Here is a 21,698-nt window from a genome sequence, read left to right on the forward strand (position 1 = left end):
AACAAGCCATAATAGGCTAAAACATGACATGATTTTTGAACTCTTAGAAACTCAGTATTTTTAGTTCGAGGCAATGCTCTAGAGATATAAGATCACGCTGTTTGTTGACCACTTTGGACTGAAAAGTGGACTAAAAGTTTTTGATGCATTTTTATGAAATATTCATATTCCCCTGAGGATGAATCCTAATGGCTGGTGATTTTCATCCAGTGCCACCACAAGGTTGAAATTTGTTTTTATTTATTTTTTATCTCAACATCTGTGCGATGTAGAGATATTCTTATTCCCCTCAGGATGATTTGCAATAAGTTTGGTGATCCCTTAACTTTATCCAGCTCCATCATCAAGTCAAACTTTCAGTTTGTCCATTACATGAAACTATGACCAAATACCTGCAAAACTGATGGTAAAACCACCAGGCTCAGGTGAACTTCATGTTTACTACTAAGTTGACTCAAACTTAAAGTTAACTTAAATTAACTAAGCGTTGTCATTATGAACATTAGCATGCTGATGTTATCATTCAGCTCAAAGCACAGGCATACCAAAGTAAATAGTCGCATAGCCTCCAGCACAGCTCTTGTACACTACGTTTTGCCATTTCATGCACTGAATGATTGATCAGTTCAGCCAAAAAATAATGGTCAGGCTTATAAAAATATCCATGACAGTTCTTAATCATAAACATTCAGTGTCTAGCCATCAGAGTATTTGTAATGGACAAGAAAACAACACTGAATACACTGATGAGAACTGACAACAACACAGAGAGACTGCAGAAAGAGCTCACATTAAAATGTGGAAGAAAAGTGGCACAACAGATACATGTGGAGTCAGAGACAGGCAGTGACAGTGAATGATTGATGCAATGAGATGGATATGACAGATGGAGAAAGGAGAAAAAGGAAAAAGATGATAAATTGCTTCCATTTACAGTGGGAGCAAGACTTCCTTTTGGAAGACTTCCCTGTGGGTATGAACATATGAGGCCATCTCCTCTGTCCTCCTATAGTCTCTGACCATCCCTCTATGATTCATCTTTTTACTCTTTTTATTTTTATTCTGGTCTCTAATACGTTAAGGAGCCATGCCAGTGGTTTTACATAATGTAACCCAGTAAGAACGTTCAGCTTCTGGGTGTATTATTTAATACAGTAGTAAGTACAAAAATAAAATGCTTTGCATTACCACCAAACATTTTCCAAAACAGACCATATACCCGTCAGCCATTGTTTTTCATTAATTTGAGAATGCTATGAAAATTATCTTGCAGAGAGTTGAAGCATGCTTGAGATATGTAAACCATCACAGTGAACATTTCCCTCTTTGTTTCCTTGTTATTTTCTAGTTACATTACAGCTGCTAGTGATGCAACTGCAAGCAAAACTGCTTTGAAAAATCTTTTCTTGAGGGCTACAACACTAAAGATAGGAGAGAAGGCTGACGTTAATGAACCCTTTTAAAGGGATAGTTCAACATGGGAGGTAGCAGCACCAGGCAAAAAGGGATCCGGCTAAAGGTGCAGGTGTAAATGGATTGTATGTACTAGGGAGCTAATCAGGGAACGAGGGACAGGTTAACAGATGGATGTGAAGGAATCATGTGACTGGAAGGTGGGAAGAGCTGAGGTTACTGCAGGGCAGGTGGGAATGGAGTGGTCTAAAATGACTGAGTTAGTGATAATAGCAAAAGGCGGAGAATGAATGAATAACTGAATGAACTTTGACGTGTGGTTTGATTGAAATGTCTCAACAATCACTGGACTGATTTCCAAGAAATTTGGTAGCAATATTAATGTCCCCCTCAGAATGAACTTAACTCTCTGACATCATCAGGTCCAAATTTAAATTTCACAATACTTTGGTTTATGACCAAAACAAACAACATTTCCTCAACTGCCCTTCTTGCTTGATTTTAATTACCAAATGGTAGCTTGCTAACTAAAATGGTGACATTAGTAAACTTTACTTACATGTAGTCACTGTGAAAACTTCTCAGCAACCAGCCCAAAGCTCTCTCTCTGGTTTCCATATTTTTCTGGCTGTTTCAGCTCTGACCTTCAGCGTACACCTGCACACAATAGAAGCTTTATTACCTGGAGACACACTGCACAGCACACACTACCTGCACTGCCTCTCCTTCGCGGGATCACATCCTGCTATATTTCCATAAAATATTCACTCATACATTGTTTGTGGTGCTGGTGGTTTTTGAATAAAATGTGCACTTAGTCAAACTTCAGCAGCTTGCAGATTATGTGCTGTGCAACTTCAAACATCATGCATGCAGTGATTCAGTGGCATATTCATTTCTTTTTCTACCTTGCATAAATAGCAGGTACAGTGAGAGGGGGAGAATGTAATTCCTCTGGGCAAACATTAATTTTCTCACCCTCCTTCAGTCCTGTAACACGGTTTGTAGACATAACACACAGTTCTGATATTGTCCTTGGTTCGATGGATTTCTGCCTGCGCTGCAGAGGAATCATAAGTCTGGAAGCGCAATCGGCAGGAGAGGCGAGAGAGTCAGGGGCAGAGAGGTACCAAATCTCACTGATATTCTTGAAGACGGTGCCAAATGCTCTCCTCAAGGGCTAGCTATCTATTCTTGACCCGTATGCTGGTATATTATGAGGGAGGTGGAGGTCTGCAAGCAGCGAGCTGAAAATAGTATTAAATGTGGTGAATATCCCAAGAAGCACAAACCCACAAAAGCACTGTCTAGGTTTCATATAGTCTATGTTTAGTCAAGAAGTTCGCTAATCTGACATGAAAAAGGTTTAAACTCTATAATAATGGTGCAAAACACAAGCTTAAGTAAAGCATTAACTGACGCGAGTCTTGATGATTTTAGTGCATGAGTAAATTCAGGATGCATCATGGATTTGTGTTGCTCACCACTGAAAATGATCAAGTTACTATAAGACTATTTAACACTTGATGGGTCATCAATTAATACATGCTAACAATTACATTCATTATGAGTCTGATAAAAATTTAAAAAAAAGCATAATTTCTATATGAGAATACTGATGTGCTTTCAGCTCTCCCCACACCTTTACTGTTTTGGTTCAGTCTCACATGGCGTCATGTTCAGCCGCAGCAGGCAGCTGTTTTCTGCGGAAAAGCTTTAAAAAACTGAATGTAAACTATTTGCTCAGCACCAAACAGCAGAAAGCCAATTAGTATGTGGCCACTGAACATATTGGAGTGTTTAGCAGCTAAAGAGCCAGAAATTTCGCCCAGGGATGGAGACCAAAAACAGAGTTAAAAGAGAGTGAATAAGGGATTCACACTAACCATTTGGCCACAGACATGACTCTAAAATTGAAGATATTGTTGCTCTGTAACTGCTGGATGTGTAAATAAGCAACTGTTTGCTGACAGGGTCATTATATCAAAAGTTAACTTTGATCCACTCTTGATCCATTTAGTGTTAAATAAACACATACTGAGAACTCTAGTAACTAGTACTTTTGTCATTTCTTAAAAGTGAGCAACAGAACTTTATGATCGATTCTGGATTAATTCTTGCATTTAATCATCCCGGGGAATTTTTACTTAAATTGTGTTTTGTTCCCTTTTCAAAAGATAATCATAAATACGTTGTTTCCTCAGCAGTCTTTATCCTTTTCTGTTTTCATTTGCAGCCAGATAAGACTTTGTCGAATTCGTCACTATCTCTGGCTAAGTTGCTCTGCCAAGGTCACTCCGGCTGATGAGGAAGGAGCGCGAGGAAGACAACACCACTCACCGAGACAAGAGGTCGTAATCAGAGAGAGCGAAGCTATAATCAAACATAGGCCCGTGGCAGAAAACAGACAAAGCATGACAAAAGAAAGAAAAAAAAAGACATACTCATAGCGAGGAAGCATGAATTTGATAAAAATACATCTGAAGTAAAGCCTTTAATCATACAGGGAGAAAGGGACAAAGGAAAGCTATGTGGATTAGAAATTAGAGGGGAAAAAAAGCAGAGTACAGACAGAGTGGGAGAGGTGGACAGAAAGAGGAGACAGAAGGCGGGATCAAGTAGATGGAGAGGTGCAGGGTGGTGGTATTTTTAACATGTTCTAATCAGAGCCAGCACATCAAATGTGGCCTGTTGCAAAAACGCCCTCTCAGTTAATCAGAGCGAAGAAATACAGAGAAAAGTTGGTTACTGATGCCAGAACAATAGTGTGGAAAGCCAGACTCAAATATGCTGCATAAAGAAGAGGATTTGGTGTGTACAGCATACGGAAATGAGGACAGAATTGAGTAAATTCTCCTCCTTACTTAAATCTTTTCCACATGAAAGGTTCTTCCTGTAGACTCGGGGGTTTAATAAGATTGGGGGGGGGGGGGGGGGGGTTGTTTTCACCCATCTCGTCTTCAGCCAGCTCACTGGGCTGAGGAGGGCTGAGCAAGAAAAGAGGGAGGAGATGAGTTGTGTCTGAAGGCAGGACTCAGGGAGGATAAAATCAGACTGTCTCCTCCATGTTTGCTCGCTCGCTCCGCTCTCACTCTTCACCTTATAATCCTGGCAGGTGGGACGGTCCTATCTGACAACTTTAATGAATCCCTGCAGATTAGCGTAGACAATTATTCTAAATCCAAAGAACACTTAATTAAACCTGGTCCTTCTTTCATTCACCAATCAGCTGCCACAAATGGAAAAAGTGTGTCCTACCCATGTAGTGCACGAACGTCTTCATGTCATTGCAATTCCCCGGCAGGCCGTGTGTTTGAATTACAGCATTGTTTTTTTGAAAATGCAGCCAGAAGAGTTTTGGCCCCTGCCTGTTTTCTGTGACGAAGAAATTGTTTCCTGTGCCTTTTTATGGCTTTGATAAATATTCATCTTGCTGATGCCTGTGTCCTGCTGCAGTGCAGTGTGTTGCAGAGCCGAGCTGCGAGGGTTATTGATGAGCTGTGGGTCTGAGGATGCTCAAATCACACAGCAATCAGGCCTCATCATGGCTCCTGTGGCCAGATGATCAGTGCAGGCTTAACGCTCAGATACAGCTCGTGTTCTTTCTTTAACCGGGCATGACTTCACCAATGCCATTAGCTGGATAAAGCCACGCTCAAAGTGGTCGCCGCATGGTGTTTCACACACTGATGGGATGCATTGCGATGTTTTCTAAGCCCCGCTCAAGGGACAGAAAGTCTAATCCAATACAGAGGCGTTCAGTAGCATCCAGCGAGCGGTGGGACAGTGCACGCACTTACACTCTTCCAGCCAGTGGAATCAGATGGGGGTGGGATTGTGCGAGACCTTAAATGCTTCTTTGGGGGCAGGATAGTGGAGGTTATTATCCAAAGAATCATGACAGGAATTCAATAACGGGCTTTTGTCCTATGAAATTTCACTCTTCCCATAAGGATCCTTCTGTCTCTGCATCCCTTTCTACTCCCTCCTCTCTCTATCCCTCTGCTCCTCTGGGGGGAATGAGTTAAAAGCATAATACTGGGAGTACTTGAGTGCGAGGATTCCTCTTGAATGCTAAACAGTCTTATCACATAGCACATAGCACACTGCAGCACAGGATCTAAGGTACTGATGGGCAGTGTGGAGCTGAACAGACATCTGACAAGTCTGCGTACTTCATGTGATCAGTGTTCCATCTGAACAAAACCTACAGGAAGCTCGGTTATAATTTTGGTTTCAGGACATTCGAAACATACTGTATTCATTAGCAAATGAAGTCACTGCGTTTGAGGCAGCACTGCAGACAATAGAGACTGAGATTTTTGCTCATTAATTCTTATTGCTTGTTAATATATAAAGAAAAATATTTATATATAACATATTAACACTGAAAAGAAAGACTGTATCTTTATATATATATATATATATATATATATATATATATATATTTCTGGTGAAAGGTCTTTTAGCTTAAACCACCAGAAATCTGAAGCTCTGCACAGCTTTCAGCAGCTTAATAGTTCAGTGTATTGGTTCTCTGGCTGCCCATAAACTGTATGATTGAGTGTGATGGCTCTCACAAGCCACAATACAAAACTGTAAACAAGCTTACAGACAAATCAAGTGGAAAAGGTAAAGAGGTATGTGGTCAAAACACAGCGGCTAGCAAAGCAAAAGACCTGAATATTTTCCACTCACATACTTTGCTGCAGACCAAAAGGCAGAAATGAACATAAACATAAAGGGCACATGTGATGTAAATCATGTGCAGCAATAGTCTGATAATTAGGCTGGATTGCCATTTCATTTCACCTCACGTCATTCATTCGTTATATTTGAATCACCAAAGAAAAATTGCAGATGAAAGAAGCACTTCAGCATGAGGGGCTGGAACCAGATAATTCCTCGCACAGGATCGGACACATTATGCAGCTTGAAACAAATGATGAGTGAGGTTTGTGAATTTGAAGTGCTGAGGTTTTTCATCATCTCTTAAGATGGAATCCATTGTGTTTTTTTGTATTTATTGTTCGTGAAAAACAAAAAGGGTGTTCGGTGTATAAATGTGTTATGCAAATTATTTTAAAAGCTACATTCAAATTACAAAACACGTATCAGTCTTTTATATGGTGCACGCATGTAAAGTTGGTTTGATGGCTGCAGTCTGGACTTGTATCTGATCTATATTATATATATTTATCCATGTGTGTTGTATTAGCCAGTGCGCTAACCTTTACTTGAACTTGTATGTAATGTTGTTGCACTATAAGAACATTTTTATAGGTTCATTAATGTACAGTATGTGTCAGCAGTTTTAACTTCTCCTTTATTTAATATTATTAACAATACTTTATTATATTATAATTCAGTATATTTTTATTCAGCAGCCATTATAGGTGGTGACAAATACATTAATGAGCATTTAGATCTGCTTATAACTACATTATAATGTGTTATAAATGAATTATTAAATGTTTATGTGCTGCTTTTAAATGCTAAACAGGGGAATCTAAAGTAAAGCATTACAGACTGAGGATGTAAAACACAGCATGTTCCACATTTGGTCAGTATATCCAGTTAGTCACTGACCATAATGTGACTGCATCCTGTCCCCCTTGTTAAAATTAGCAGTTGCCAAAGTGTGTCAACTGCACGCGGTGTGTTTATTAGTAAGACAATGCACTGAAATGCTGCAGGAGCAGAAGAACTGACCACAAACCCTCAGATCCACAGATCAGCTGGGACGTTGAGCTACAGAGGCAGTGCAGTAAATGACCACTCTACATCTCCAAACCTCTCAGTTAGTCCATTCACAAGATTTGATTAATGTTTTTTTGTTTCCTCAGTCTTTTACCATAATAAGCTGAATTTCTTTTGGTTTTGCTCTGTTGTTTGGATACAACACAACATTTAAATATGTCAACTCTGGCTTTGGGAAGTTATGATGAGCATTTTTTTTTTTACTATTTCTGCAGTTTTTCTTTGTTTGGGTCATAGTCAGCGGTGTCCTCAGTTTTTTCAGAGACTTTGAGAGTTAAAGTTTTAATTGAAGCAGCTCTTTTAGCCTCTGATAAAATCAGACCTACTAATTGGATTTTATGACTAGTTTGTTAATAATGCGAAAAAATTTGAATACATTAGCTCTTAACAAAACTACTTGGCATTCAGGACACGAATATCAGGTAATGCCTTCAAATAACAGTCTTTTTCACACACACACACACACACACACACACACACACACACACACACACACACACACACACACACACACACACACACACACACACACAGACAAAACATTTCATCTGTATAACACTCTTCCTACACTGTTCCTATCTGAGCTTAAATAAGCACAGTGGTGCTGTGGGAGTCAGTCCTGACTGATTGCTTGTGCAGGAGGACAGGGCGCCCTGTGTGTGTGTGCATGCATGTGTGTGTGCGTGTGTGTGTGTGTGTGTGTGTGTGTGTGTGTGTGTGTGTGTGTGTGTGTGTGTGCACGTGTGTGCGTATGTGTGTGCATGTGCATGTGCATGCGTGTGTGTGTGTTTCCATCCTCCGTTTCTGTTCTAATTACACCTAACAGCCTTGTCGGTGAACGATGCTAAATGAGAGCACAGTTCATACTGAAGACAGAAAACAGAGAGTACAAATAGCAAACTTTCTTTCTGCTCCCACTCTGGGCTTCACACACACACACACACACACACACAAACACACACACACACACACACACACACACACACACACACACACACACACACACACACACACACACACACACACAGCAGGACTCTCAGTATTGTAAGAGAACCACAGTATAAAGATTTAATGAAACTGTAGGGGATGTCGTCTGGTGGGGTTTAAATGTTTAAAAGTTGCTATTTCTTACTGCTAAAGCGGGAAGAGAGAGTTTCCTGTGGTAATCCCTGTGTCAGTGGTATTCTTCCTGCTCCCTTTGCCACAACAATTTCCCTGAGGCATAAATACATCGATGTCTGTATGATGTAAGTTTTGCATAACCCACGAGCTGCTAATGCGCAGGTCTATGGGAGCTGCAGAAGTGCAACACACTGGGAGGCAGAGGGGGACGCAGGAATAACACCAGAAACAAAGAAACCAAACTCACAAACAAAACTGGCAGAAACAGATTCTTTTTTTTAGCAGAAAAATTGTTGTTAAAAATGAAAAAAGCGACTTAATCCCTGCGGGTGGAGCGCCATGTGTTGTGAGCATTGTGCCACCTGCTCATAGATGCTCCTGGAGGTTTTCAGGGGAGCTCAACTCACAGAGTGCACTGAGGGTGAGGCTCCACTGCCAAACAGCACAGGAAGGAGACGTCTTGGAGGAAACCTGGCTTGAGGCTTAATCTAATTTCATTTGACAGCCACCGCCCACTCACGCTCAACTGCTCTCTCTCTCTTTTTCCCTCTCTCACTTATTTTCACACTCTCTTTCCTCTGTCGCTATCTGACAGATACACACGCATTTACAAAATGTGATATAACAGCCCCCTGGAGCTGTAATCCACGGCAGGCAAACATAAAGAAGGCCTGTTAAGATGTTCAAAGGGAACCACAAAAAATGGCCATACCGGGCAGTTGAGCCAGTGCCATTAGCCAGCCACCAGATCTGGATGTTAGGGAATGTGTGTGTGTGTGTGTGTGTGTGTGTGTGTGTGTGTGTGTGTGTGTGTGTGTGTGTGTGTGTGTGGCATCAGTGTAGACTCTGAGTTAGGGCAAAGGTTTGAATTAGGCAAATAGTGATTAGGGTTAGGCTCCAGGAAGTCTATGTAGTTTCCCAAAACAAAATTTGTGTTGGAAAGTACATTTAAATTTTTTTTTAAAAAAGGTATGTTAGTTCAGTACAGTTTTTAGGTAATGCATACCCACATGCATGTTTGCGGTTGTTCTGGCTGATTCTACCTACTCAGGTTGGAGTCATGCAAAGCTCTGCTGGAAATTACCAAGCTGGAGGTGATAAAAGTTGAAACTTGTTCTGAAACAAACCAAGAGAAGAGGGACAGAAATGGAAATGTCAGTCAAACCCAGTTAGTACACACCCACACAGTCCTGAAAATAAAGGTCTAATCAAGCAAAATAATATCCGTGTGGGTGAACGAAGGGTTTGCCCTTTATGAAAGAGTCTGAACTAGGTCAACTTCAACAAGCTGCTCTTGTTGTAACACGTCAATAACAATAATTTACTGCTTTTAGTTTTTATATGTTAAGTTAATTGTGCTGATTAGAGTTTTACTAATTTATGAATGTGGGACTTTTATTTGTACAAGAGTATTTTTACTTTATAGTATGTTACTGTAAGTAGAGGCTCTGAATACTTCTTCCATCGCTGAATACAACACAAATAATACCCACAATGTTCAGTTTACAGCAGTTATACTGTGTGTTAATGTTATAGCTACCACAATACAAAAATACAAAACAACCACAGCAAATAATACTTTCAGTTATAACAGGTTCATGAGAGTACAGAACAAAATGCCCGATTTGAGTATCATCATAATATTGGAATACCTTTAGACATATGATTATTATTATTATTATTATTATTATTATTATTATTATTATTGTTGTATTATTGAGCAACAACATTTTGTTCAAGTTTTTCCTCATCTAAGATCTATATCAAAATAAAAAAATATAAAATGTGTTTTACAATCTATTGAGGGAGTCAAACTGTTTCTAGAGGGACTCCGCATGGTGACACTATGTTTGCCACTTTGCAGTGTTGTCTAGTTGTATAGTGAGAATTATCATACCCTGGTACAATGCAGTTCCCATTACAGTTTTTACACACAATAGACGGTGTAACAACATCTGCATGTTGTAGAGCTCAGCTGATGTCCTGTCCTGATCCGGGAGGTCTGAGCTCTCATGAGCAGCCATATAAGTAGATCAATAGGATCCACTCAATGTGAACGTCAGAGAAGGTTATGACCATGAGCAAGAATAGATTTCTGTCACTGGTTCCTGACTCTGTCTGCATTGTAGCACTTAGCCTATGCAGAGGCCAGATGCAAACATATATAAAATGTGCAGTTTTTAACATGAGTCAAATCTTTAAATCATGAAAACCGACACTGACAATGAATGTCCTTTAAACACTCATGGAAGTGAAGCTGCCGGAAATCAGTGCTTTTCATGACCTTTAATTTATGGGCGCAACAATAAGTAGAACGACGAGTACAAAGGGAGGAGAACAATAGTGCTTCTGTCCATAGACAAATAATGGATAAAGGCTGGCATCCTGTAGCTGTAGGCCTATAGTCTGTGCTGGAATGTACACATTCACCAAGTGCTGTGATGCCATCTAGTGGCCAAAAGATCAATGGATTCTGCTCAATGGAAGCAGACCGTGTGCACATCCCCAAAAAAACTGCTTAGTCAAAAGAATGAACGCAAAAGAAAAGATAAATACATATTTTAAACAATGGAGTTCGTTTCCTTATTTGGTGGCAAACAGGTCTTCCTGATACACCCAGAGAAAAAGAAAGAGACAGATCAACGTTAGTAGTAGTTAGTAGTTAGTGATGATACCATCACCTAATAAAAGCGCCTCTCCAAGATCTGTAATCACAAACCCATGGCACCTCCACCACAGCTGCAAAGACAGTAAATCTGTCGGTATTGTTCCACTGTGTGTAGTAATAAGCAACACATTTATTACCTTGTTTGTACAGTACATTCTCTATAAAAAAAACGATGTTTTTTGGCACATAGCAACTGTTTCCTCTTTTCTAACATGGAGGAAAAAGAGTCAGAGCATTTGAAGTATGTCCTGTATACACTGATAAGAGTAATAATAATTATAATAAGAATTCAATGAGTAATGCTTCTGTGAGGCTGCACTTACAGGCACTGAGGTCATGCTAACATGATGACAACATGGTTTTACTGAGCAATATGTATATATTATGTGTGCTTTTATATACAGTATGTGTATGTATGCACCACCTCATCAATACATCTCCGGCTCACGGTGTCAATGCTAAGATGCTAATGTTTAACAGGAATGTTTTCAGTGTTCACTATCTTAGTCTCACTCATTAACATGCTACCATTTGCTAATGAACGAATTTATTTTTAATAATATCACACTCTGAGTGGAGTGATGTTTTTTGCATAATGAATACTTTTGATCGGCCTACTTTCAGTACATTTTGCTAATGATACTTTTGTTCCTTTACTTAAAGAGGCCATTTTCTCAAGTTTTCTTCCCAAATGTGATTTCTTGCCGGTGAGCAGGTGTGAGTGGGTGAAGATTGTCGCTTGACAAGAGCTTTGGCCTTCAATGTGTTTACAAGACAAGAGGTTATAATCAAGCCGCAACCTCCAAGGCTGAAAAATGATGCCAACACGAAACTACCACAAACTGCACTTCTTCAAATGGCCGCTTGAGGCTGGCTCCAAAAGGGAGTCAACTTCCATACACTCCCATGTTAAAGTGCCCAACTTTACAGCTGAAATAAACATGTCTTCAGGGCAGATTGGGGGCTACAGGCTACCTTGCTGGTTAGCATGCTAACTTCAGTAGAGGAAAAGACGTGATAGAGACAAAAGTTAACACTGGCGTTGCTTTCCACCACTGCAGACAGATGTTGGTGAGTAAAGGAATGAAGTTTGATGCTGAACTCGCAACGATGCTTCTGTAAATAAACAGCTGCGTATGCTAACGCTAGCAATGTAGCAACAGCAAAACTTACAAATATCTCCTTTAAATGACATTTTGAATGCAGGACTGTTACTTGTAATAGAACTTTTTCCACTCTGGTATTTCTACCTTTCTTGAAGGAGCCGAATACGTCCACTAGTGTACTACAACCAATAAACTATGCAGCTTTGATTTAGACGTGCTGATTTTTTTTTCTTTCTTTATTGATCATGAAATACTCAGCAAATATTTGTGTGTCAAAGCTTTTAAAAGCTTCCAAAGCACCATTCAGTGTGTGCAGACACCTGTTCATTTGTCACTCAATTCACATCATATAAATGTATACAATTATAACATGAGATCAACACACAAACAGCTTTATAAAAATATATCAAAATGATAACCTCATACAAAACAACATCTCTATATGTAAATATTAACTGAAGGCAATAAGAAGGATACAGCCATTTGTGACACAATCTATATACAGGATTTTAGCATTATCAGTGTGGATAGTTACAGCAACTTGCCTATAGGTGGCATAAGAGAGACATATCTTAAACTTAGGAAGATAGTGAATCATATTAACATATTACACAGCATTTGAAAAAGTTTAGCTGGATTTTGCATTGACAGTTTTCGAAGTGTGTAGTAGATATGGACATGACGAACCCTTTTCCAAACAGCCAACAAACAAATGTCAGTGTTTAGGAAGCAGCAAGGCTTTTCGCAAAAATCATGATTAACTCTTTGGTTTTGCTCGATATCTGAACATAATGTCTGTGTGTGAGTCCGTCCAGTGCAGCAATGAGCAGACGTCCAAAAGCGAGGTGATAGTGGAGTAGGTTTCCACTGTGCTGAACAGTAAGTGTTTACTTCAGAGTTCGGATGGTTTGAAGTCAGACTGTTTCCCTCTCAGATCATGAAGGACTGAGTTTGTTTGTAGTGCTTGAGCTGTAGAGAGACATACAATAAGCCATTTCCTTTAAGTCACTAGGGGCCGGTGTTATCAGCAATTTATCAACAGCATTTAATGGCAAGCCAAATTCACGACAGCAAGCAAAACAAGCCCTGACACGAAAACAATCCCTTTGATCACTCACATTGCGGGTGGAAGGAGGAGGAGGAGGAGGAGGAGGGTTGTAGGACTTGGTACTGAAAGACAAAGGGTGGCAGTTCAGTCTGAGCTCATTATCAGTCAATAACACACAGCTACAGGCCAAACAAGAGTCTGAGTGAAGAGTGAGACGCTCACCTCTTTGTTTTCTTTCCCTCTGTTCAAAGACACAACAAAGAGGAAAGGTCAGTGAAAACAGCAGAATTAATACAGTCATACCTGATGTTGGACATTTCCCTCATTACGTGTAGGCAGTCACTTACTTAAGTTACCTGCATTGTATCAGATACTTGTACTTTACTTCAGTATTTCCTTCTTTCAACTTCTAGTCCATCACTTTTCAGAAGGAAATATTGCACTTCTTACTGCACTTCAGTTATTACAGATAGTTTTACTTCTGTTCATTTTATTTCAGTAACATATTGAATATGAAAGTAGTCTAATGAAAGTCTCTCTCTCTCTCTCTCTCACACACACACACACCACACACACACAAACTCAACAGCAGTACACTACTCACTCTTGCAGCAGCCCCGGCGTTGGCAGACACACACACAGATGCAGCAGAAGAGGACGAGCATCAGAAATCCTACAGCTCCTGCTATCAAAATGGTCATATTCAAAGGATCTAGAAGGAGGGGGGAAAGAGATTCTTTCTTCAGTCTCTGGTGCATGGCATGTAAACACCAACATGTCGTTTTACCAAAATCACTTACATTCCATAACTTTCAGTTGTTGGGCCACACAACTCTTGGGCGCCCCCACACTGTTGGACGACTCACAGCGGTACATCCCCGTGTCCATTTTGGACACACTCTTAAACTTCTGCTCAGGACAGACGAAAGAAAGGTGAGTGGGGACGTGTAGACAGCAACAGCAGTGTGACTGCGTGGTGGTCACTCACCAGCGTGCCCTTGTTTGTGTCGATGTTGTAAGGAGTGTCTGCTGTGGACGTCAGAGCCTTGTTGTCTTTGTACCAGCGGTAGGTGGCAGGAGGCACGCTCAGTTTGTCCTTACAGAGAAGCTCGAGGCCTGAGCCGACAAACACAGAGCTCGGCACCTCGCAGGACGGGACATGGGGAGGCACTGAGGGAGCAGAGAGCACATCATGAGTACATTTGAATATTTATTTGTCATTTTCTGAAAGGATAAATCCACCTTAAATAACTTAAATATTACTTTTGTTGATGGATTTTGTTGTTTAGTGAATGTGGAGCGATCTAATGATTCATTCATTGTATCAAAGCACAATTTATGATGCCACATGAACTGTCTTTGAACTGTGAGAGGAAACTGGAGCCTTTGGATTATCATTTATACCCTTCATATTTCATAGTGTGACTCTGAACACACTAAACACAAAACCAACTTCCGGGTTTGAAAAGGCAACAGGGCAACATGCTTTTTTTTGTTGTCAGTGTTCACAGATCAGGATCAACATGTGGAACTCTTCAGAAAACCGGATCATGACTGGGATCATTTTAATTGAAAGAATTTTATTGAGGGATCGCTGATGTTGTCCTGAATGATCTGATTATTGCATAATCGTTTGTAAGTTGTATCTTTTGCTGTTTTATATATGGATTTTCTTGTTGGGTTTTGTGTGTTTTCATTGTGTATGTACATTATTGCTGGGTTTTATGTACTTTAAAGGCCCATCCAAGGATCACTTTCAGTGTATAAAACCTTTGCACAATTCTGTATACGCATATTCACACGTTCACACAAACACATACCGAGCACATTGAGGGTTACAATAGCCTCTCCCAGGCTGACGTGGTCCTCGCTGGCAGTCACCTCACAGCGGTACTCCCCCGAGTCTTTCTGAGAAACCGAGTGTATCGTCAACGTTGCTCCGTCTATCCTGGCCCGGTCTGCATATGAACCTGAGGTGGAGAGATGACAGACGGTTGACAAAGCTTAACTAAGTTGTAAGGATGAAAGGATGATGCCAAGAAAAGCAGTGTTTTGAATTCAGGGTAGTCAGAGGAATATATGCAGTAAAATCTGTCACTCACCAGTAAATTTGTTATTAAAGTACACGAATGTCACCGCCTTCCCTCGCTTCTTCCACTCGATTCGAGGGTTCTGATCTTTCTCTGTCCTAAACTCACAGGCCAGCACTGCGTCTGAGAGGACAGGAAACACAGCAGCAAATGCACTTTTTACATTAAAGTGTGTTTATGAAACCTGGTGAGCATTAAGTAACATTGGATGTGTATAAGGTTTTAAGTACATATTTACTGTTCAGTGATTGCTGTTTTTTTTTTGCATGAAATGAGATATCAGCTGTTTTCCCTGTAATTTAAGGTGTAAGGTCAATCTGTTTAAAAATCTGTTTTGCATTGTTTTGGCTGTTGATCTGGACGATTTGTTTTGGAATGACAAACACACAGATATCGGATCTAAGATCTTATATTTCATAGTCATATGTACCCACATGTTTTTAATCAGTGGTTTGTTTGTTTTCATTTAGAATTAAATGACAAAAATTTACCGCAAAACAAATTCAATCAAGGTGAATCAATAAGGCATTAAAGATAAGAGAGATGTTCAAGAACAACAAATGACATTAGACATTTCTGAGGTGAAAAATAGTGGGATAGAAAGTCTCACCTGTGTGTTCATGGACCTCCACTTTGGGTTTACTGCTGCTCACGGTAACTGACAGACAGACAGGGCCTGTTGGGATATAAGGATCAGTTAAAGTTATAAACCGTTAACCAGTTTTACCACCAAGTACAACAACCTTAAAGTCGTTTTCTTGACACATTCTTGATGAGAAACAGAATTACATCTCTCTGTAATATATCTATAGGTCAGGCTGAGGGCCTGCCAGGGCGTCTTGGACTCCAGCGCAATCAGAGACTGGAAGTACAACCAGACATGTAAACAGAATAGAGAAGAGTCACTGCCTACACATACCAGTCATTGATCAACACTGAACTGCACACACATCTCCACCATGTAGAGAAACAGCACAAGAACTTTTAGTTCCCACAACAGAATATTATGTGCAAATCTGCCTGCTTTTTGTGTAGATGCAAACACACACAAGTTGGTCTGTCTGCATTTCTGAGGACCCCACTTGATGTAATGCATTCCCTGATCCCTAGTCCGGAGCGACACTGAATTTTGACCTGAGCCTTAAAACCGAGTCTGAACCTTCAAGCAGTTCTCTGAAGTGAGGACCAGCTGGAATATCCTCAAAACACAGAAATGTCCTTATTATGATGATTTGAAACTGAAATGAGTCCTCACAAAGATGGTAATACCAACCATTACACACACACACACAGATATATAGTGCGTTTAGCCTCATCCTGGTGGTGCCAGGAGCGGTGGTGTGTAGGAATGCAGGTGATGGATGACTCTCCGACAAGCTGCTTTAGCTTGACCTGATAACCTCTTTTAGTGATCTGTCCCTTAAACAATCACACACACACCCACACACACACACATGCACACAATTAGTACCAAATACTCACTTGAACAGTGGCTGTAAAAGTTAATGTTTTCCTTCTGACATTACATAGACTGTGGCTAATCTGATGTCATGTTAGTTGCAACAGATTTGACTGGAAATAAAATTTTCACAGCAGGAAACAGTGTAACTGAAGGATGGCTTAATAAGATGCAAAGTGTGGAAGATCAAACAAGGAAGTAGAAGCAGAGAAGTGGATTATGCTGCAGATTAGAGAAATTTCGATCAATGTTATGCTGCTTTTTATATTGTGAAAACTTACATCTGCCATGAATCCACTGCAACTAACATTCATTCAAACTGTGACTGGAAGGACTACACATTTCACAAGAGGATATAGATGGAGAATCCAGGAATCATATTTGAGAACTATTAATGTATATCACAGACGGTTACTGTGTGTGTGTGTGTGTGTGTGTGTGTGTGTGTGTGTGTGTGTGTGTGTGTGTGTGTGTGTGTGTGTCTGTGTGTGTGTGTGCGTGCTTCTCTTATTCATACAAAGCACCTCTTTATGGCAGTAACCTTACCCTTCTCAGCTGGCACAACACACACACACACACACACACGCACAGACATCAGCAGCACACACAGTTGGGAGGATCTACAGTGGTTGAACCTTAAACCCCAAGTTCTCTGTCCACAGTATATGCTTTACTTTGACCTTCAGCCAATTTAAACTTAAGTCTGACTTAACACTAAATCAGAATCCTTGCAATGAAATGATCTTAATGTGACCACAAAAAATATTTGAACATGCATGTGTTCGTGGATTTACAGTATTATGTTATCCATTGTGTTTGAGGTTTTAAATGCAATTCATTTAAATAACATTTGTAATCATATTCAAATGTATGTGTTTCAGATTGCAGGTAATTAACTTTTTAGTTTTTTTTTTGGGGGGGGGGTATTTTAGTTACAGGATGTTGGAATTGAAACAACATCCATATAATGTTGCCCAAAATTATTCCAATCTCTTTAATAACTTTGTACAAACAGAAGATAAAGATTTCAATCTTTTCATCTCTGTGAGGTCCTCATGAGGAAATTCAAGAAAGATCAAAACGCATACACACGTCAAAGCTGCAATTATTAACATAAAGCATGTTTTCTGGAGAGCAGCCTCTGCCCTTTAAAATTCCCACAGCAACTTCAAATGCATTTTTCCAGATAGTAAGTGCTCCTTTTAATCTCTGTCCAATTAACAGCAGGGTCAGTCAGGGGCCATCTTCAAACTGAAACAGTGGGATCGCAAACTCCTCCGCTGGGCCATGTGATGTGTCTGATCAGTCTGTGGATCTCGGGCTCAAACGGCATCAGAGCGGGTTCAGTGTGTAAACATGAAGCCCAGCCGCGACCACTCCCTGCACAATCTCAGCCCCTGATGCAGTCATTGGATGCATCACGCCTCCTCCCTTGATTGTGGGGTTATGCAAAAGCTCAATCACGTAAGCTAATCATCAGTAAAACAAACCCCCTCAGTTCGCTTCATATTGAAAACATAAACAGTTATCACAGTAAACAATTTGTCTCCAATACACAACATACATTTCAGCAAATGTGCGGCAACAAGCCACTTGAATCATGCAATATTTAACTAAAATATTTCTTTCATAAAAACACTTTAATTAACTTGTAAATTATTCAGAAATCACATCAATATGCTGAATTTCTAAGGGACTGTATGGGAAATATTATGGAGGAAGACTGAAGGAAGGGAAGTCTGACGTTTTTGGGGAAAGCTCAGGGTGGTCTTTTCATTTTTTCTCAAACTAGATTTATATTTTATCTCCAAAAAAATAGATCAATTAAAGAATAATGAAACTTACTATAACCTTTTACACTTAACTATTAAGAATATGCTTAACCACAACCTATATATTGCCTCTTTAAATTATTTTCTGGTAAGTTCAGTTGGACCAATTATTGAAATACTGGGGGTGAGGTAGTTGTTTCCGAGGGGAGGGTTCAAATAAAATATTAACAGTAAAGTGAAGGGTCTTGCTTTTTAAAAAACTAAAACATAAGGTTCAACCGCCCTCCCCACACCAATCATTTTCGTACAGTCCCTAACTAATAGCTTTGATAGGTTTTAGGTTAGTTTTCCGTTTTCTCTGTCCACACCTTTAAAAAGTATGTTTCAAGTAGAATAAATGAACTGAGACAATAAAATCCATTGTGGGAAAAGTAACCAGTGAAAACACAACAGACTGAAATAAAGGCTACCAGAAGGTAAAAAGGTCCTTCTCAACATATAGATGCCTGTACACATCATAAACTGGCCTAAATACATTCACTCATCAGAAAACATTAAGCAGTTTGTCTATCATGGATAGGAAAGCTGAAAGCACCTTTTTCTTCTGTTAATAACGTTTTATTTAAATCCCCCCATAAAGTTTTTAAAAGCATAAAACAAACTCACTGTGCAGTAAAGTGATGAGAAGAGGCAGCGCCAACATCTTCACGGTCTTCATGTTTCAGGAGTTGGGATCCGGCCTCAGGTCTGTGTTTGTCTGATGGGATCCAGTTTTTCCTCCAAACTCTCCACAGCTTCTTCAAGTTTCATCTGCAGCATGCAAGTGCGCGTTCGCGTATCCAACAACTGACGAGGAGCGCGCGCATGCGGGAGACCACCAACCTCTCATCAGGCAGAGCAAGCAGGGGAGGTATTCTGTGTAATTTGTGTTCTTTAATCTGCCGTGGTAGTGGTAGCTATATCATACAGTACCATTAGGACAGTGTTCAAAGTTGATATTATTTGTTTGTTTTAATGGTTTGTTTGACTTTATGAGAAAAAAGAATGCAACTGAAATGTCCAGAAATCAGGATGACACAATAAAGCCCAATATATTTGTTTCCCCATTGTGGTCCTTTGTGCAAACAGAGCTAAAATCCATGTGAAAAGGCAGCAACACACATGGAAGCAGAGGTTGGAAGTATACTTTTAGTTTGGTATGGCTTACTTGTTCTTAACTTGTCAACTATAGCAGCTACTTTCTTTTGCTGACAGCTTATAATATATTGCACAATGCTTATAATATATTGCTAAAATATTAATGAATAATTGATAGAGAACAATAATAGGTTACAGTAGTACAATATCATTTTGCATAATGGTTACTTTACTTTTGATGCTTACTACATTTCACAGTTGTTGGAAATAAAGTGTTCAATGCAGGACTTCTAACTGAGTATTTTTACACTGTGTTGCTACTTTTACTTAAGTAAAAGATCCTCCAGGACTGCATCAAATCAACACAATAACTACAATTGTCATCACTAAAATCTTACCTGGTCAAACAGAAAGAAAGAAAGAAAGAAAGAAAGAAAGAAAGAAAGAAAGAAAGAAAGACAGAAAGAAAGATGTTATGAGATTACATACAACATAAATCTATGCAGTTCCAGGTTTCCCATGAGCCATAGTTTGACATTCTTAAAACTGTGCTGGTATCTACAGGCACCACAAAGAGCCTAAAAGAACCAGATGTTGGATATAGAATATGGATATGAATCAGATGTTTGATTCACGCTTGGTGGTAAATAATCATGTTGGCAATATGAACAGTAAACCTGTAATATATGGCAGCTTTTTGCCAAATTCTAACGAACAATGCTGCATAAAACCTCCAGCAGGGTTCACTGTGAAGGCCTCACTCTAATCTGTATAAATAATAATAATAAATAAATAAATATTTCTGAAATTATTTTCTTTACTAATTTAATCCTCCACTGAGTTGGAGGTGAAAAGACGAAGCTGACTGTGGTTAGTGAAGCTGTGAGTTTTCCACATGTCACCATTGATGAGTGTAATAGGAGGTGCAGAGATGAAACAGCTGCTGGCTGAGCTACTGTGTCCTTGGCTATCCGGTTTCTCACCACACAACAGCACATTGTCGCTCACTGTGGTCAGTGTGCACACATGCTTACATCTGTGGCCATATGCACACACAAAGACCCACACAGGGGCCATGCACGCAGGCACGTGTGCATAAACGCATGGAGAATATGAGTGAAATACTAGCTCACAAAATCTCAGCTGCAGCACCTGTTCACAGTCAACAATCCCAGCTGCTGCGCTGTGAGCGATACGCACTGATGTCATGTAACACACACATCCATAACAACACAGATCATTGCTCACAAACATGTTTTACATAAACACACTCTCTCAGATATTGAAGTAAGGGGCAACTTTAAATGCACTGTGATCTTTGATGACAGCAGTGTCAGTCCAAACATCATTTTAAACTTTACTGCACAAACCCCAAAACAAAACGCTGTGAGTGGTTTGTGCCAACAAGGATTATAGCAGGATTAAACTCATTTGTTGATTCTGTTGCAAAAATACTTTAAGCCTAACTTAAAGATGAACAGGATCTAATTCTAAAGCTTTTAAACTCACCGTCAGAGTCTCAGGGGACTTTCCCTTTGAGTGACTTTAAATTACAAGATTCATTTTCAAAAATGTCATTAAATAGCAAAATGAACAAGTGCCTTCTAAATAACAAAAAATTTAAAGTTTTAATGGAGGTTTTTAAGGTTTAAGGAAAGGAGAGCCCCCCCCCCCCCCCCCCCCCCCCCCCTCCATGGCCCCACTATGTGAAAATGTCATTATTAAATTCTTTACACCTCATCTCATCTGACAACTATTCAGAGTTATTAGTTTGAATTAAACTGATTTTAAGTGTTAATCTTATTGATGTCAGTTCTGTTTTGTAGCACATGCATGTAGTGACAGTAACATAGTCACCCATGCTAACCCACTCAAATTCCCCATGGGGTCACTGTGGTCTTAGATGTAGTACTGCAGAACCACAGCATCTGTTCTATGAATTATGCATTAAAAACAAACTTTGGTGTTTGTGAACATCCCTTTACAAGCTCAAAATCTGAGGCTGAGCTGAATAAATATTCACTCTGATGGTTTATGGTTTGAGTGTCACACTGAACTTTTTTTTTGGAGCAGATCCATTTCCTCCTTGCCACATTGTGAACCTTTGCCTTTCTAATCGCAGC

The 21,698-nt window shown here is 39.8% G+C and overlaps 1 protein-coding gene across 1 annotated transcript; it reads right to left on the bottom strand.

The window, feature by feature from the left end:
• Positions 1 to 12,288: 12,288 nt before the first annotated feature.
• On the bottom strand, positions 12,289 to 19,241 carry jam2b (junctional adhesion molecule 2b). The gene is made up of 10 exons (XM_056389650.1): positions 19,105 to 19,241; positions 15,818 to 15,883; positions 15,220 to 15,330; positions 14,938 to 15,087; positions 14,106 to 14,287; positions 13,918 to 14,026; positions 13,722 to 13,829; positions 13,340 to 13,358; positions 13,188 to 13,239; positions 12,289 to 13,038 (listed from the first exon to the last, which is right to left on the bottom strand). Exons 1-10 carry the CDS (start codon positions 19,154 to 19,156, stop codon positions 13,000 to 13,002), a joined length of 888 nt encoding a protein of 295 aa, XP_056245625.1. The 5' UTR covers positions 19,157 to 19,241; the 3' UTR covers positions 12,289 to 12,999.
• Positions 19,242 to 21,698: the final 2,457 nt, after the last annotated feature.

This window comes from Seriola aureovittata, chromosome 11 (assembly GCF_021018895.1).
Source record: "Seriola aureovittata isolate HTS-2021-v1 ecotype China chromosome 11, ASM2101889v1, whole genome shotgun sequence".
NCBI lineage: Eukaryota > Metazoa > Chordata > Actinopteri > Carangiformes > Carangidae > Seriola > Seriola aureovittata.

Excerpts from the sequence above, each read along its gene's own strand:
- jam2b (XM_056389650.1), bottom strand. The coding sequence starts at position 19,156 with ATGAAGACCGTGAAGATGTTGGCGCTGCCTCTTCTCATCACTTTACTG. Across the intron at positions 15,088-15,219 it reads CTTTAATAACAAATTTACTG|GTTCATATGCAGACCGGGCC; the intron begins GTGAGTGACAGA and ends TCTCCACCTCAG. Across the intron at positions 14,288-14,937 it reads TGTAACCCTCAATGTGCTCG|TGCCTCCCCATGTCCCGTCC; the intron begins GTATGTGTTTGT and ends CTGCTCCCTCAG.